The 14,289-nt window shown below is 55.3% G+C and overlaps 1 protein-coding gene across 1 annotated transcript in view; it reads left to right on the forward strand.

Moving 5' to 3' along the window:
- DHRSX (dehydrogenase/reductase X-linked) overlaps window positions 1–14,289 on the forward strand; it is a 41,163-nt gene that overhangs the window by 25,170 nt on the left and 1,704 nt on the right. Inside the window, exons 3-7 of the mRNA XM_056107899.1 lie at window positions 701–769; window positions 5,910–6,011; window positions 6,801–7,008; window positions 8,383–8,590; window positions 14,091–14,289. The exon at window positions 14,091–14,289 is cut by the window's right edge and continues 1,704 nt beyond it. Coding sequence (XP_055963874.1) covers window positions 701–769; window positions 5,910–6,011; window positions 6,801–7,008; window positions 8,383–8,590; window positions 14,091–14,289 — 786 coding nt within the window. The remainder of the gene's footprint in view (window positions 1–700; window positions 770–5,909; window positions 6,012–6,800; window positions 7,009–8,382; window positions 8,591–14,090) is intronic.

Here is a 14,289-nt window from a genome sequence, read left to right on the forward strand (position 1 = left end):
CTTCCCAGAGGCAGTGTCCACTTCCCAACAGTAGTGTCCACTTCCCAAAAGCAGTGTCTACTTCCCAGAAGTGGTATCCACTTCCCAGAAGCGGTGTCCACTTCCCAGAAGCAGTGTCCACTTCCCAGAAGCGATGTCCACTTCCCAGAGGTAGTGTCCACTTCCCAGAGGCGGTGTCCACTTCCCAGAAGCGGCGTCCACTTCCCAGAAGCTGTGTCCACTTCCCAGCAGTGATGTCCACTTCCCAGAAGCAGTGTCCATTTCCCATCCCTAGTGTCCACTCTCCACCCACCCCCTGTGTCTCCCTCTCTGGGGCTTTCCCCGGGACCAGCCTGGTCTGGCCACAGTCAGCCAGGCGCCGGCCTTGCCTGGGTCTTCCCGGGTTCTCTCCCCACCACCCAGCGCACTGACCAGCCTGACCCCGGGACTGACCCCACAGCACAACCGGCAGGAAGCAGATAAAAATGCTTCGTCCAGGCTCTGGGGGACTCAGTGACCGCCGGGCGCAAAGGGCTGGACCCCAGAGTCCCCCATCGCGGAAATACCCAACTGTGTTTGAGCTCGGGGTCCGTCCCCGGGATTTCTCGGTGGCCCGTGTCCAGCCGGGACTTGAGGGAACAGGCCAGGCTTGGCCGGGGACGCGGGCGGGCCCTGCCCCATCCTGCCCCGTGTCCAGCCGTGTCCTCCCTTTCCCTTCCAGCCGGGAATGACCAGCGGAAGGCCCAGGAGGCCGTGAGGAAGATGAAGGAAGAAACGCTGAACGGGCAAGGTAGGCGCTGGCCACTCGGTGATGGGGGTGGGGGTGGGGGTTCCCCGTCGCTGTCCGCAGGGCCCTGGACGCTGGACTGAGGTCCTGGCTCTCCCTCTCTCCCTCTCTCTCCCTCCATCTCTCCTCTTTCTCCTCTCTCCATCTCTCTCTTTCTGTCTGTCTCTTGTCTCCATTTCTCTCCTCCTGTCTTCCTCTTTCTCTCCATCTCTCTCTTTCTCTCTCCCTCTCTCCTTCTCTCTCTCCTTCTTTTTCTCGTCTCTCTGTCTCTCTCTTTCTCTTTCTGTCTCTTGTCTCCGTTTCTCTCCTCTCTCCTTTCTCTCCATCTCTCTCTTTCTCTCTCCCTCTCTCCATCTCTCTCCTTGTCTCTTATCTCTCCATCCCTCTCTCTTTCCATCTCTCTTGTCTGTCCATCTCTCTCCTCTCTCCATCTCTCCTTCTCTCTCCCTCTCTCCTTCTCTCTCCCTCTCTCCATCTCTCTCTCCTTCTCTTTCTCGTCTCTCCGTCTCTCTCTTTCTCTTTCCGTCTGTCTCTTGTCTCCATTTCTCTCCTCTCTCCTTCTTTCTCTCCATCTCTCTCTCCCTCTCTCCATCTCTCTCCTTGTCTCTTATCTCTCCATCCCTCTCTCTTTCCATCTGTCTCATCCCTCCATGTCTCTCCTCTCTCCCTTCCTCTCTCCATCTCTCCTTCTCTCTCCTTCTCTCCACCTCTCCATCTCTCTCCATCTCTGTCCATCTCTGTCCATCTCTGTCCAACTCTCTCCATCTCTCTCCCTCATCCCTCTCTCCACCTCTCCATCTCTCTCTTTCTCTCTCCCTCTCTCCATCTCTCTCCTTGTCTCTTATCTCTCCATCCCTCTCTCTCTTTCCATCTGTCTTACCCCTCCATCTGTCTCCTCTCTCTGTTCTTCTCTCCTCTCTCCATCTCTCCTTCTCTCTCCCTCCATCTCTCCCTTTCTCTTTCCGTCTGTCTCTCGTCTCCATTTCTCTCCTCCATCTCTCCTTCTCTCCTTCTCTCTCCCTCTCTCTCTTTCCGTCTGTCTTGTACTTCCATTTCTCTCCTCTTTCTCTTCTCTCTCCATCTCTCCTTCTCTCTCCTCTCCTTCTCTCTCCTCTTTCTCGTCTCTCCATTTCTCTCTGTCTCTTTCCGTCTGTCTCTTGTCTCCATTTCTCTCCCTCTTTCTCTCCCTCTCTCTCTTTCTCTCTCCCTCTCTCCATCTCTCTCCTTGTCTCTTATCTCTCCATCTCTCTCTTTCCATCTGTCTCATTTCTCCATCTCTCTTCTCTCTCCCTTCCTCTATCTCTCCCTCTCTCCGTCTCTCCTTCTCTCTCCCTCTCTCCATCTCTCTCTCCTCTTTCTTGTCTCTCTATCTCTCTCTCTTTCTGTCTGTCTCTTGTCTCCTCTCTCCCTCTGTCTCTCTCTGTCTCTCTCTGTCTCTCCTCTCCCTTCTCTCCATCTCTCTCTCTCTCTCCTCTCTGCATCTCTCTCTCCGTCTCTCTCACTCCCACCCAGGGAAGGAAAGACCATTCTAGAATCCCTGAGCTATCGCCCGATTCCCCCCCAATCTGCCCTCTCTGCCGGGGCGGGTCACTGCGGTGGCCGTATCCCAGCCACGGTGGCCGCTCACCCCAGCACCCGGCGGTCCGCGGTGCCCGCATGGAATCACACAGAGAACCGAGGGTGCTGTTGACCGTGGCCGGCCGGGCCACTCTCTGCGTCTCTGACACTGAGCCCCACCCCTGGGGGCCTCCCGTGTTCCCTCTCGGGTCCCCACGAAGCCCCTGGGCGCGGCTGACCGCTGGGTCCCTCAGGAATGACACTCGGGATAAGCAGAGACACAATCATGTCTCCCAGCAGCTCTGAGCCGGCCACCTCCCGCCCAGCCTGTCACCCCCGATTCTCTTCCTCCGTCTCCCCGGGTCCAAGGGCGACAGCTTCCGGCTGGCTGCCGCGTCCCTCTGGACGTCCATCTGGGGGGCCTGTCAGGATGCATCACCCGGGTTCCAGCCAGCCAGGCGTGACCGTGACCTTGTCCCAGGGACCCCGGGCCACCTTCGGTTGATTCAGTGTTTCACTGCTGGATTGGGTTGGGGGGTGGGGGACACACCCGTGGGCACCCAGGGGTCACTCCTGGCAGGGCTCGGGGGACCCCGATGGGGTGTCCCGGGGATGGAGCCCAGAGGCTGTTGCATGCCACGAAAATGATGTATCGGCTGCCTAGTCTCTGCAGCCCTGATGATGGTGTGGCTTTTAGAGTCTGGAAAGAGGAAGGAAGGAGGGAAGGAGGGAGGGAGGGAGAAGGAAGGGAGGAAGGAAGGAAGGAAGGAAGGAAGGAAGGAAGGAAGGGAGGGAGGGAGGGAGGACGGAAGGAAGGAACAGAGGAAGGTGGGAAGGAAGGAAGGAAGGAAGGAGAGGGAGGGAGGAAAGAAGAAAGAAAGGAAGGAAGAGCACAGAGCTGGGAGTCAGCCCCGAGCATAGAGCCGGGAGTCAGCCCTGAGCACTGAGCCGGGAGTCAGCCCCGAGCACAGAGCCGGGAGTCAGCCCCAAGCACAGAGCCGGGAGTCAGCTCTGAGCACAGAGCTGGGAGTAGCCCCGAGCACAGAGCCAGGAATCAGTCCCGAGCCCTTGAGTACAGAGCCAGCAGTCAGCTCTGAGCACAGTGCCGGTAGTCAGCCCTGAGCACAGACCACAGAGCCATGAGTCATCCCTGAGCACAGAGCCGGGAGTCAGCCCTGAGCACAGAGCCTGGAGTCAGCCCCGAGCACAGAGCCAGCAGTCAGCCCCGAGCCCTGAGCACAGAGCCAGGAGTCAGCTCTGAGCACAGTGCCTGTAGTCAGCCCTGAGCACAGACCACAGAGCCGGGAGTCAGCCCTGAGCAGAGAGTCAGGAGTCAGCCCTGAGCACAGAGTCAGGAGTCAGCCCTGAACACAGAGCTGGGAGTCATCCCTGAGCAAGAGCCGGGACTCAGCCCTGAGCACAGAGCCAGGAGTCAGCCCCGAGCCCTGAGCACAGAGCCAGGAGTCAGCCCTGAGCGCAGTCAGGAGTCAGCCCTGAGCACAGAGCCAGGAGTCAGTTCTTAGCATCCGTGAGTGTGGCCCAAAGTATTCACTGCTCCAAAGAAGATCGAAAACCAGCGATCGGGGAAAACTTTACATTTTGAGACGGCCCCAACAAACTTAGAAGTGTGGCCATTTCTGTGGCAAATTTTTTTTTTCTTTTTGGGTCACACCCAGCGATGCTCAGGGCTTCCTCCTGGCTCTGCACTCAGGAGTTACTCCTGGCAGTGCTCGGGGGACCCTAGGGGATGCTGGGAATCGAACCCGGGTCGGCCACGTGCCAGGCAAACACCCTCCCCGCTGGGCTCTCGCTCCAGCCCCCAGTGTGGCAATTTTTTTAATATCAATTTTTTCCCTAAATTTTTCTTAGTGAGACACCATGAGGTACAGTTGTAGAAACTTACAAAATTTTGTGCTTGAGTTTCCGTTCTGCAATGATCAAGTCCACATCCTCTCTGGATGATTATTATTATTATTTTTTTTTGCTGGTGTCTCTACAGTTAAATCTTTCTCTTTTATTTTTTATTTTTTATTTTTTATTAGTGAGACACCATCAGGTCCAGTTGCAGACTCACAAATTTTTGTGCTTGGGTTTCGATGATACAATGATCGAGGACCCATCCTCTCTGAATTATTTCTTTCTTTCTTTCTTTTTTTGCTGGTGTCTCTCTACAGTTAAATCTCTTTTTTTTTCTTTTTTTTTTTAAATTTTTATCAGTGAGACACCATGAGGTCCAGTTGTAGACTTGCAGATTTTTGTGCTTGGGTTTTAGTGATACATTTAAATATCAATTTTTAAAAATCATTTTTTAATATGAATCTTGAGGATATGATTTTATTTCACCCGGATATCATCGCCACGTGTGATCGATTTTAGAAACGGAAAGGTTCGTTTTTTTTTTTTTGTTTTTCACCCTTTTTGTGTATCTGGTGGCATCTGCCACGTATGCAAAATACATATAATATTATACATGTGATTTATTTTACGTGCCCTATTGACCGGACGCTGTATCTGTTACATGTGTGGAATACACGTGGTGTGTGATTTTTTTTTTTCACACCATTTCGGTGCTCCCTGGCCCCAGATATCATGATCTGGGTTCACAGAGGGGAAAAAAAAAAAAGGAATTTAAAAAAAAAAGAAGAAAGGAAAAAAAAAATGTCCCTTTGGTTCGAAAAACAAAGCGTTTTTTTTTTCCCCCCCAAAGGAGGGGAGCCGGGTGGCGTCTGTCCCTGCTGCCGCCGCTGGGTTCTGTGTGAGCGTTTTCTTTGAGCGCGTCCAACCGGGCGCGATAATGAGCTGCAATTACTCCGGAATGAAACCCCGGTGGAGGCTCCAACAATAGGTCTGGGCGTGCGAGAATGTTCCTGCAGCTTGGCGGCTCAGCCTTTGTGTGCTTCTTTATCCTTCTTGGGGGGGGGAGGGGGGATTAAGGCAGGACAGGGGTGTGGGCTGGAGGGTGGGTGGGGGGAGGGCAGAATCCCGCAGGGCTCTGGGGGCTGGCTGAGGTCTCGGCTCCATCCAAGGAAGATGCAGTTCCTGTCTGCCAGTCCAGCTCTGTCCCGGGAAGATGCAGTTCCTGTCTGCCAGCCCAGCTCTGTCCCGGGAAGATGCAGTTCCTGCCTGCCGGCCCCGTGCTTGATTGGGGGAGTGGGGGGTGTCTGGGAAAGCGTGGAGGCTGTTCCTGAAGAGAGAGGCAGTACTCAGGCCCTGGCCCGAGAAATAAGGCCGCGGGGAGAGACATGAGATAGCAGGGAGAGAAGAAAGAAGACACTGCAGAGAGAAATAAGACGTCGCAGAGAGACATAAGACAGCAGGGAGAGATATAAGGAAAGAGAGAGAGAGAGAGAGAGAGAGAGAGAGAGAGAGAGAGAGAGAGAAATAAGACAATGAGACAGAAATAAGACAGCGGGGAGAGAACTAAGACACCCTCAAACCTCCTTTTTCTCACAGTTCCCGATTTCTCCGTTGGGAGAGGCAGCGGGCAGGGCCCGGGGGCCGCGGTCGGGGCTGGCGGGGGGCGTGGGGGGCGGCGTGGAGACCCCCGACCCAGCCCGAGTCCCCCCCCACCCCCGTGTCCCCGCAGTGGAGTTCCTGTACTGTGACCTGGCCTGCATGCGCTCCATCCGCGAGTTTGTGCAGGCGTTCCGGCAGAAGGGGCTCCCCCTGCACGTGCTCGTCAACAACGGTGAGGGGGTCGCACACGCCGGGGATGGGGCGGGTCCGGGGGGGTCTAGCCTGGTCCGCGGGGACCCGGGTCCCATCCCTGGCGTCCCACAGGGTGCCCTGAACCCAGCTAGAGGGATTCCTGAATACAGAGCCGGGAGTTAGCCCTGAGCACTGATGCAGGAGTCAGCCCTGAGTACAGAGTCAGGAGTGAGCCCCGAGGAAAGAGTGGGAGTCAGTCCGGAGCACAGAGCCAGGAATCACCCGGGAGCACAGAGCTGGGAGTGAGTCCTGAGTGCAGAGCTTGGACTCAGCCCTGAGCACTGAGACAGCAGTGATCCCTGAGCACTGAGTCAGGAGTGAGCCCTGAGCACAGAGCCAGGAATCAGCCATGAGCACTGAGCCGGGAGTCAGCCCTGAGCACTGAGACAGGAGTGATCCCTGAGCACAGAGGTGGGAGTCAGCCCTGAGCACCAAGCCGGGAGTCAGCCCTGAGCACAGAACTGGGAGTCAGCTCTGAGCACAGAAACAGGAATCCATGAGCACAGAACTCATGTTCTGTGACCCTGAGCACAGAGGTGGGAGTCAGCCCTGAGCACAGAGCCAGGAGTCACTCTTGAGCACAGAGCTGGGAGTCAGCCTGAGCACAGAGCCTGAAGTCAGCCCTGAGCACTGAGCTGGGAGTCATCCCTGAGCAGGGACCCAGGCACGTCCACTGCCGTCCGTTCCCTTGCTGTCCCTCCGTCCGTCCGTCCGTCCGTCCGCCCCCGGGACCCGCCCGTCCCGCTGACCCGCCCTCTGCCCTGCCCAGCCGGCGTGATGATGGTGCCCCAGCGGAGCACCCGGGACGGCTTCGAGGAGCACTTTGGCCTCAACTACCTGGGCCACTTCCTGCTGACCAACCTGCTGCTGGACGTGCTCCAGGCCTCGGGCTGCGCCGGACGCTGCGCCCGGGTCGTGTCCGTGGCCTCCGCCACCCACTACGTGGCCCACATGGACATGGACGACCTGCAGGGCAGGTGCCGGACGGGGCGCGGGGCGGGGCGGGCGCGGGGCGGGCGCGGGCGGGCGCGGGCGGGTGCGGGCGGGCCTTCCTCCCTCCCTTCCCTCCTCCCTTCCTTTCTTCTTTCCTTCTTTCCCTCCCTCCCTGCCTCCCTCCCTTCCTTCCTTGCTTCCTTCCTTCCTTTCTTCCTTTCTTCTTTCCTTGCTTCCTTCCTTATTTCTTCTGCTTCTTCCTTCTTCTCTCTCGTTCCTTCTTTCCTTCCTTTTTTTCTTTCTTCCTTTCTTTTTTCCTTCCTGCCTTTTTTTCCTCCCTCCCTCCCTTCCTTCCTTCCTTCCATCTGTTTTTCCTTCCTTCCATTTTTCTTCCTTCCTTCCTTCTTTCCTTGTTTTCTTCCTTCTTTCTTTCGCTTCTTCCTTCTCTCTCATTCCTTCGTTCCTTCCTTCCTTTTTCTTTCTTCCTTTCTTTTTTCCTTCCTGCCTTTTTTCTCCCTTCCTTCCTTCTTTCCTTCCTTCCTTCCATCCATTTTTCCTTCCTTCCTTCCTTTTTTCTTCCTTCCTTCTTTCCTTGTTTTCTTCCTTCTTTCTTTCGCTTCTTCCTTCTTCTCTCTCCTTCCTTCCTTCCCTCTAACCTTCCTTCTTTCCTTCCTTCCTTCCTTCCTTCCTTTTTCCTTCCTTCCTTCCTTCTTCTCCTTCTTCCTCTTCTTCCTTCTCTCTCCTTCCTTCCTTCCCTCTAACCTTCCTTCCTTCCTTCCTTCCTTTTTTCCTTGTTTTCTTCCTTCTTTTTTTCACTTCTTCCTTCTTCTCTCTCCTTCCTTCCTTCCCTCTAATCTTCCTTCCTTCCTTCCTTCCTTCCCTTTCTCCCTCCCTCCATCTCCTATCTCTCTCCATCTGCAGAGAGATGGAGAGAGATAGAAGAGAGATGGAGAGACAAAACCTGGAGAGAGACAGAGATGAAGAGAGAGACAAATGGAAAGAAGGAGAGATACAGAGATGGAGAGAGAGATGGAGAGAGGGAGAGAGACATGGAGAACGGGAGAGGTGGAGACAGATGGAGGGAGACATGGGGAGAGAGATGGAGAGAGACAAATGGAGAGAGACATGGAAAGAGGGAGAGAGACAGAGATGGAGAAAGAGACGGAGAGACAGATGGGGAGAGACAGAAAGAAGGAGAGAGATGGGAGATGCAGAGAGAGAGGGAGAGAGAGAGAGCACCAAGACAGGAGCAGCTGTCCAGAGCCCCCGCCCGGGCCCTTCCTGCCAAGCCCTGGTCCTGCCCACCTGCGTGTGGACGTGTCACGGGGGCCCGGACGGGGGCGGCCGGGGGTCCCTCCTGGACGCCCGCCGGCCTCACCGCGTCCCCCTCGTGTGTCGCCCCGTGTGTCCCCCCCCAGGCGCGGCTACTCGGCCCACGGCGCCTACGCGCAGAGCAAGCTGGCCCTGGTGCTGTTCACGTACCAGCTGCAGGCCCTGCTGGCCGCCCGGGGCTGCCCGGTCACCGCCAACGCCGCCGACCCCGGCGTGGTGGACACGGACCTCTACCGACACGTCTTCTGGGGCCGCAGCCTGCTCAAGCGCCTGGCCGCCCCCTGGTTCTTCAAGGTCAGTGTCCGGCCCGGGTCCGGGCGTCCCCCGGGCGGGTGATTGTGGTGGCCGGAATTTGTCTCCCCTGGGTGGACCCCTTCTGAGCCCAGGCTGGAGCGGGGAGGGTGGCCCGTGGGTGGGTGGACTCGACGCTCGGAGCCCAGGACTCTGGCGGGACAAGGTGCTCCGTCTGTCTCTGTCTCTCTGTGTGTCTCTCTGTCTCTGTGTCTCTGTCTCTCTGTCTCTCTCTGTCTCTCCCTGTGTCTCTGTCTCTGCCTGTCTCTCTGTCTCTGTGTCTCTGTCTCTGTGTCTCTGCCTCTCTCTCTGTCTCTGTCTCTGTCTCTCTCTGACTCTGTCTCTGTCTCTCTGTCTTTGTCTCTGTGTCTCTACCTCTCTCTCTCTCTGTGTCTCTGTCTGTCTCTGTCTCTCTGTCTCTGTCTCTCTGTCTCTGTCTGTCTCTCTGTCTCTACCTCTGTCTCTGTGTCTCTGTCTGTCTCTGTCTCTCTGTATCTATATCTCTCTGTCTCTCTGTCTCTGTCTCTCTCTGTCTCTCTGTCTCTGTGTCTCTATGTCTTTCTGTCTCTGTCTCTCTGTCTTTCTCTGTCTGTCTCTGTCTCTGTTTATGTTCTCTCTCTCCCTCTCTGTCTCTCTCTGTGTCTCTGTCTCTGTCTCTGTCTTTCTTTATCTGTCTCTCTCTGTTCTCTGTCTATCTCTGTTTCTCTTTCTTTTTTCTCTCAGTCTCTCTCTGTCTCTGTCTCTTTGTCTCTGTCTTCCTCTCTTTGTCTCTCTTTGTCTCTTTCTCTCTATGTCTGGGTCACTCTCTGTTTCTCTCTGGGTCTCTGTGTCTTTCTCTGTTTCTGTTCATGTTCTCTTTCTGTTTCTCTCTGTCTCTCTCTGTCTCTCTCTCTGCCTTTCTTTGTCTGTCTCTCTATTCTCTGTCTTTATCTCTGTCTCTCTGCTCTCTCTCAGTCTCTCTCTCTATCTCTGTCTCTTTCTCCCTCTCTGTCTCTGTCTCTCTCTGGGTCTCTGTCTCTTCGTCTCTGTCTTGCTTTCTCTTTCTGTCTGGGTCACTCTCTGTTTCTCTCCGACTCTTTCTCTTTCTGTATCTCTCTCTGTCTCTTTGTGTCTCTCTGTTCTCTGTGTGTACATGTGTTCATGGTGTGACCACACATAGGCTTCTGCACCCGTGTGGACACTCACATGTAAATTATGCACATGCATGTGCTCATGACATGTGTGTGTGCATGGCAAGCACACGTGATTAGAGATGTGCGTGCACCGTGAGCACACGTGATCACGTACACATGTGTGTGAGCATGTATGATTTTGTGCATGTGTGTGTTCACATGTTCCCGGCAGGAGGGCACGTGTCTGAGCATGTATCATCCTGTGTATGTGTGTGTTGTGGAGATAAGGGTGCACGCAAGCCCACGCAGATGCGTGTGTGAGCCCGGGTGTCTGCAAAGTGTGCGCATGTGTCTGTATGTATGCTGTATATGTGTTCATGGCGTGACCACACATAGGCTTTTGCACCCGTGTGGACACTCACATGTGACTTATGCGCATGTGTGTGTTCACAATGGTGTGTGTGCACGGTGAGCACACATGATTAGAGATGTGTGTGCACTGTGAGCACACGTAATCACATACACATGTATGTGAGCACATATGATTTCATGCGTGTGTATTCACGTGTTCCCGGAAGGAGGGCACGTGTCTGAGCATGTATCATCCTGTGTGTGTGTGTTGTGGAGATAAGGGTGCACGCAAGCCCACGCAGATGCATGTGTGAGCCTGGGTGTCTGTGAAGTGTGTGCATGTGTGTGTATGTATGCTGTGTGTGCCTTCTGAACACACGTGAGCATGTGCCTGTGTGAGCATATGTGTGTTCATGGCATGACCACACATAGGCTTCTGCACCCGTGTGAACACTCACATATGACTTATGCGCATGTGTGTGTGCACGGCAAGCACACGTGATTAGAGATGTGTGCATTATGAACACACATGATCACGTACACATGCATGTGAGCATGTATGATTTCATGCGTGTGTGTTCACGTGTTCCCGGCAGGAGGGCAAGTAACTGAGCACGTATCATCCTATGCGTGTGTGTTGCAGAGATAAGGGTGCACGCAAGCCCACGCAGATGCGTGTCCGTGTGCGTGTCCATGTTCGCACATGCTGTAGCGTGTTGGCATGTCCCCATGACGAAGACGACATGCAGGGGCGCAGGAGGGATGGCGTCCTGTCGCGTGCAGAAGAACACGAGCACCGTGGCATGCGGCGGGCTTGTCCAAGCACACCCGGGTCGCAGACGTGTGCGCACACGCGTGACCTCTATGCCCGTGAACACACGCACGCAGGCAGACACGCCCCCTCCCCCCCCAGCCTGTCGGAGCTGTGCTGCGTGGAGTCACACGTGGCTCCCGGGGGGGGGGGGGCAGACGCCACGCTCGGTGACATGAGCTGCACCGAGACTCGGGAAGGAAAAAGCGTCTCTTCCCTGAGCTGTCACAATATTGGGGGATTAACGAGTCGCAGATGAAATCTCGGCGCCCCCGGCGGCGTGATCACGCTGAGCCCTGCCAGGCTCCGCGGGGCGCCCTTGTCGCGGGTGGCGGGGGTGGCGGCCGGGCCCCGGGCGGGGGCAGCCCAGAGGGGACCCTGAGCCCCGCGGGTCACGCTCACGCCCCGGCTAAATCCCGGCTTGCCGCGAGTGTGTGCAGACGTGCTGTGCTGTGTCTCTGTGTGTGTGTCTGTGTGTGCGACAGAGAGCTGGTGTGTGGGAGCGGAGCTGTGGGAGTGAATGCTGGCGGGAGTCTGGGTGTGTTCACATGTGCACCTGTGCACATGTGTGTCTGCGTGAGTGCCCGTGTGCTGTTGTGTGGGAATGCATTGTGTGTGTGTGTGTGTGTGAGAGAGAGAGAGAGAGACCTGGTACATGGGAGTGGAGGTGTGGGAGTGAACGCTGGCCAGAGTATGTGTGTGTTCACATGTGCGCCCGTGCACACGCGTGTCTGCATGACTGCCCATGTGTGCTTGTGTGGGAATGCATTGTGTGTCTGTGTGTGTGTGTCTGAGAGAGAGCTGATGCTTGGCAGTGGAGGTGTGGGTGTGAACGCTGGCGAGAGTGTGTGTGTGTGTTCACATGTGTCCCATGCACACATGTGTCTGCATGAGTGCCCATGTGTGGTTGTGTGGGGATGTATTGTGTGTGTGTGTGACAGAGACCTGGTGCATGAGAGTGGAGGTTTGGGAGTGAACGCTAGCGAGAGTATGTATGTGTTCACATGTGCGCCCGTGCACACACATGTCTGACTATGTGTGTGTTCTCATGTGCACCTGTGCACACATGTGTCTGCGTGACTGCCCATGTCTGGTTGTGTGGGAATGCATTGTGTCTCTGTGTGTGTGTGTGTGAGAGAGAGAGCTGGTGTGTGGGAGTGGAGGCGTGGGAGTGAATGCTGGCCAGAGCATGTGTGTATTCACATGTGCGCCCGTGCACACGCGTGTCTGTATGACTGCCCATGTGTGCTTGTGTGGGAATGCATTGTGTGTCTGTGTGTGTGCGTCTGAGAGAGAGCTGATACGTGGCAGTGGAGGTGTGGGAGTGAATGCTGCAAAGAGTATGTATGTGTTCACATGTGCACCCATGCATATGTGTGTTTGCATGAATGTTTACTTGTGTGGGAATGCATTGTGTGTGTGTGTGAGAGAGAGAGAGAGACCTGGTGCATGGGAGTGGAGGTGTGGGCGTGAATGCTGGAAAGAGTATGTGTGTGCTCACATGTGCACCCGTACACACATATGTCTGAGTGTGTGTTTACATGTATGTCCATGCACGCATGTGTCTGTGTGACTGCCCATGTGTGGTTGTGTGGGGATGCATTGTGTATGTGTGCGACAGAGACCTGGTGCATGAGAGTGGAGGTTTGGGAGTGAACACTAGTGAGAGTATATATGTGTTCACATGTGCACCCATACACACATGTCTGAGTATGTGTGTGTTCTCATGTGCACCTGTGCACACATGTGTCTGCGTGGCTGCCCATGTGTAGTTGTGTGGGAATGCATCGTGTGTGTGCAAGAGAGACCTGGTGCGTGAGCATGGAGGTGTGGGAGTGAACGCTGGCAAGAGTATGTGTGTGTTCACATGTGTGCCCTTGCACACGTGTGTCTGCGTGAGTGCCCATGTGCGCTTGTGTGGGAATGCATTGTGTGTGCGTGTGTGTGCGTGTGGACCATTGCTGTGTGAACGTTAGCAAGTAGGAGTGCATGAAAGTGCGTGTGGGCGTGTACCCTTATATCCACAACACACATGCACATGATGATATGTGCTCTGTCACCAGGAACATGGAAACACACGTGTGTGCAAAACCATAGGTGCTGACTTATATCCGCACATAATCATGTGTGTTCACAACGCACACGCAATTTGAATACACACGTGCACGCAGAAGCACATGTACCCTCCCGGCAGGAACACGCAAAGACACATGTGTGTGCAAAACCATGTGTGCTCACTTACATAGGCACATAATCACGTGCGTTCAAGCGCACACATGACTTGAATACACACATGCACGCGATTCACAGGATCTTCCGTGCTCACATGTGTAGACAATTATGCTCACACCCTGAGCACGGACCTGCACCCATTGGCACTTGATCATGTGTGTTCATAGTGCACACGCACATCACAAGTGTAAGCGTGTCATGATTCACAGAATCCTGTGTTCACACATGTACACTCAGGTCACAAAGATGTATATGCCCCTAATCACGCAGGCTTGCCTATACTCACGGACACACATGCAGATAATCACACGTCATCACGCATGTGTGCTCATGGCATGATCCCCTAATCATGCGTGTGATTGGTATTTCCCATGTGTGCTTGTAAGCATGTGACTCTCAGAGATGGCACGGGTGCCCTTAAGTGCCTCTCAGCGTTGTCTCTGTGTGTGTGTACGTGTGCGTGTTGCCGTGTCTGTAGACACGAGTCTGTGTGTGTGAATATGCACATACGTGACCTACGTGTGTCCGTATGTATCCACGTGGGTGTATGGAACTGTGTCTCTGTTGGTGTGAGTTTGTCCCGAGCAGGGTGCATTGAGATGTGGAGAGTTCGAAATGTGAGAGTGGAAATGTGAGAATTTGCCGTGTACGTGGGTGTGTGTGGCTGTGAGTCTTTCTGTGTGTGTGTGTATGTGTGTGTGTGCCTATTCATATGGGACGACATTTGCATGTATGTGGGCGGCAGAGAACAGGACCAGCTTGAAACCCGGCACCCCGTCAGATCTCCTGAGCCTCACCAGGACTGTTCGCTGAGCACAGAGCTGGGAGTCAGCCCTGAGCACAGAGCTGGGAGTCATCCCCGAGCACTGGTCCAGGAGTCAGCCCTGAGCCCCCTGGTGTGTGTGTGTCAGAAACCGCCGACCCTGGGTGCCCGTGTCCAGTGCTCCCTCCCCGGAGCCGGGGGCCGGCCCTGACCCTGTGCTCCGTGTCCCCGCAGACCCCCGAGGAAGGCTCGTGGACGTCCGTGTTCGCCGCCGTGTCGCCCAGCCTGGAGGGCCGCGGGGGCCGATACCTGTACAACGAGCGGGAGACGCGCTCGCTGGGCGCCAGCTACGACCCGCACCTGCAGCAACAGCTCTGGGCCGCCAGCTGCCGCCTCACAGGACTCCGGGACTCCTCGCGCCCTCTGACCCCCG

This window comes from Sorex fumeus, unplaced genomic scaffold, assembly GCF_029834395.1.
Source record: "Sorex fumeus unplaced genomic scaffold, SorFum_2.1 ptg000181l, whole genome shotgun sequence".
NCBI classification, from domain to species: domain Eukaryota; kingdom Metazoa; phylum Chordata; class Mammalia; order Eulipotyphla; family Soricidae; genus Sorex; species Sorex fumeus.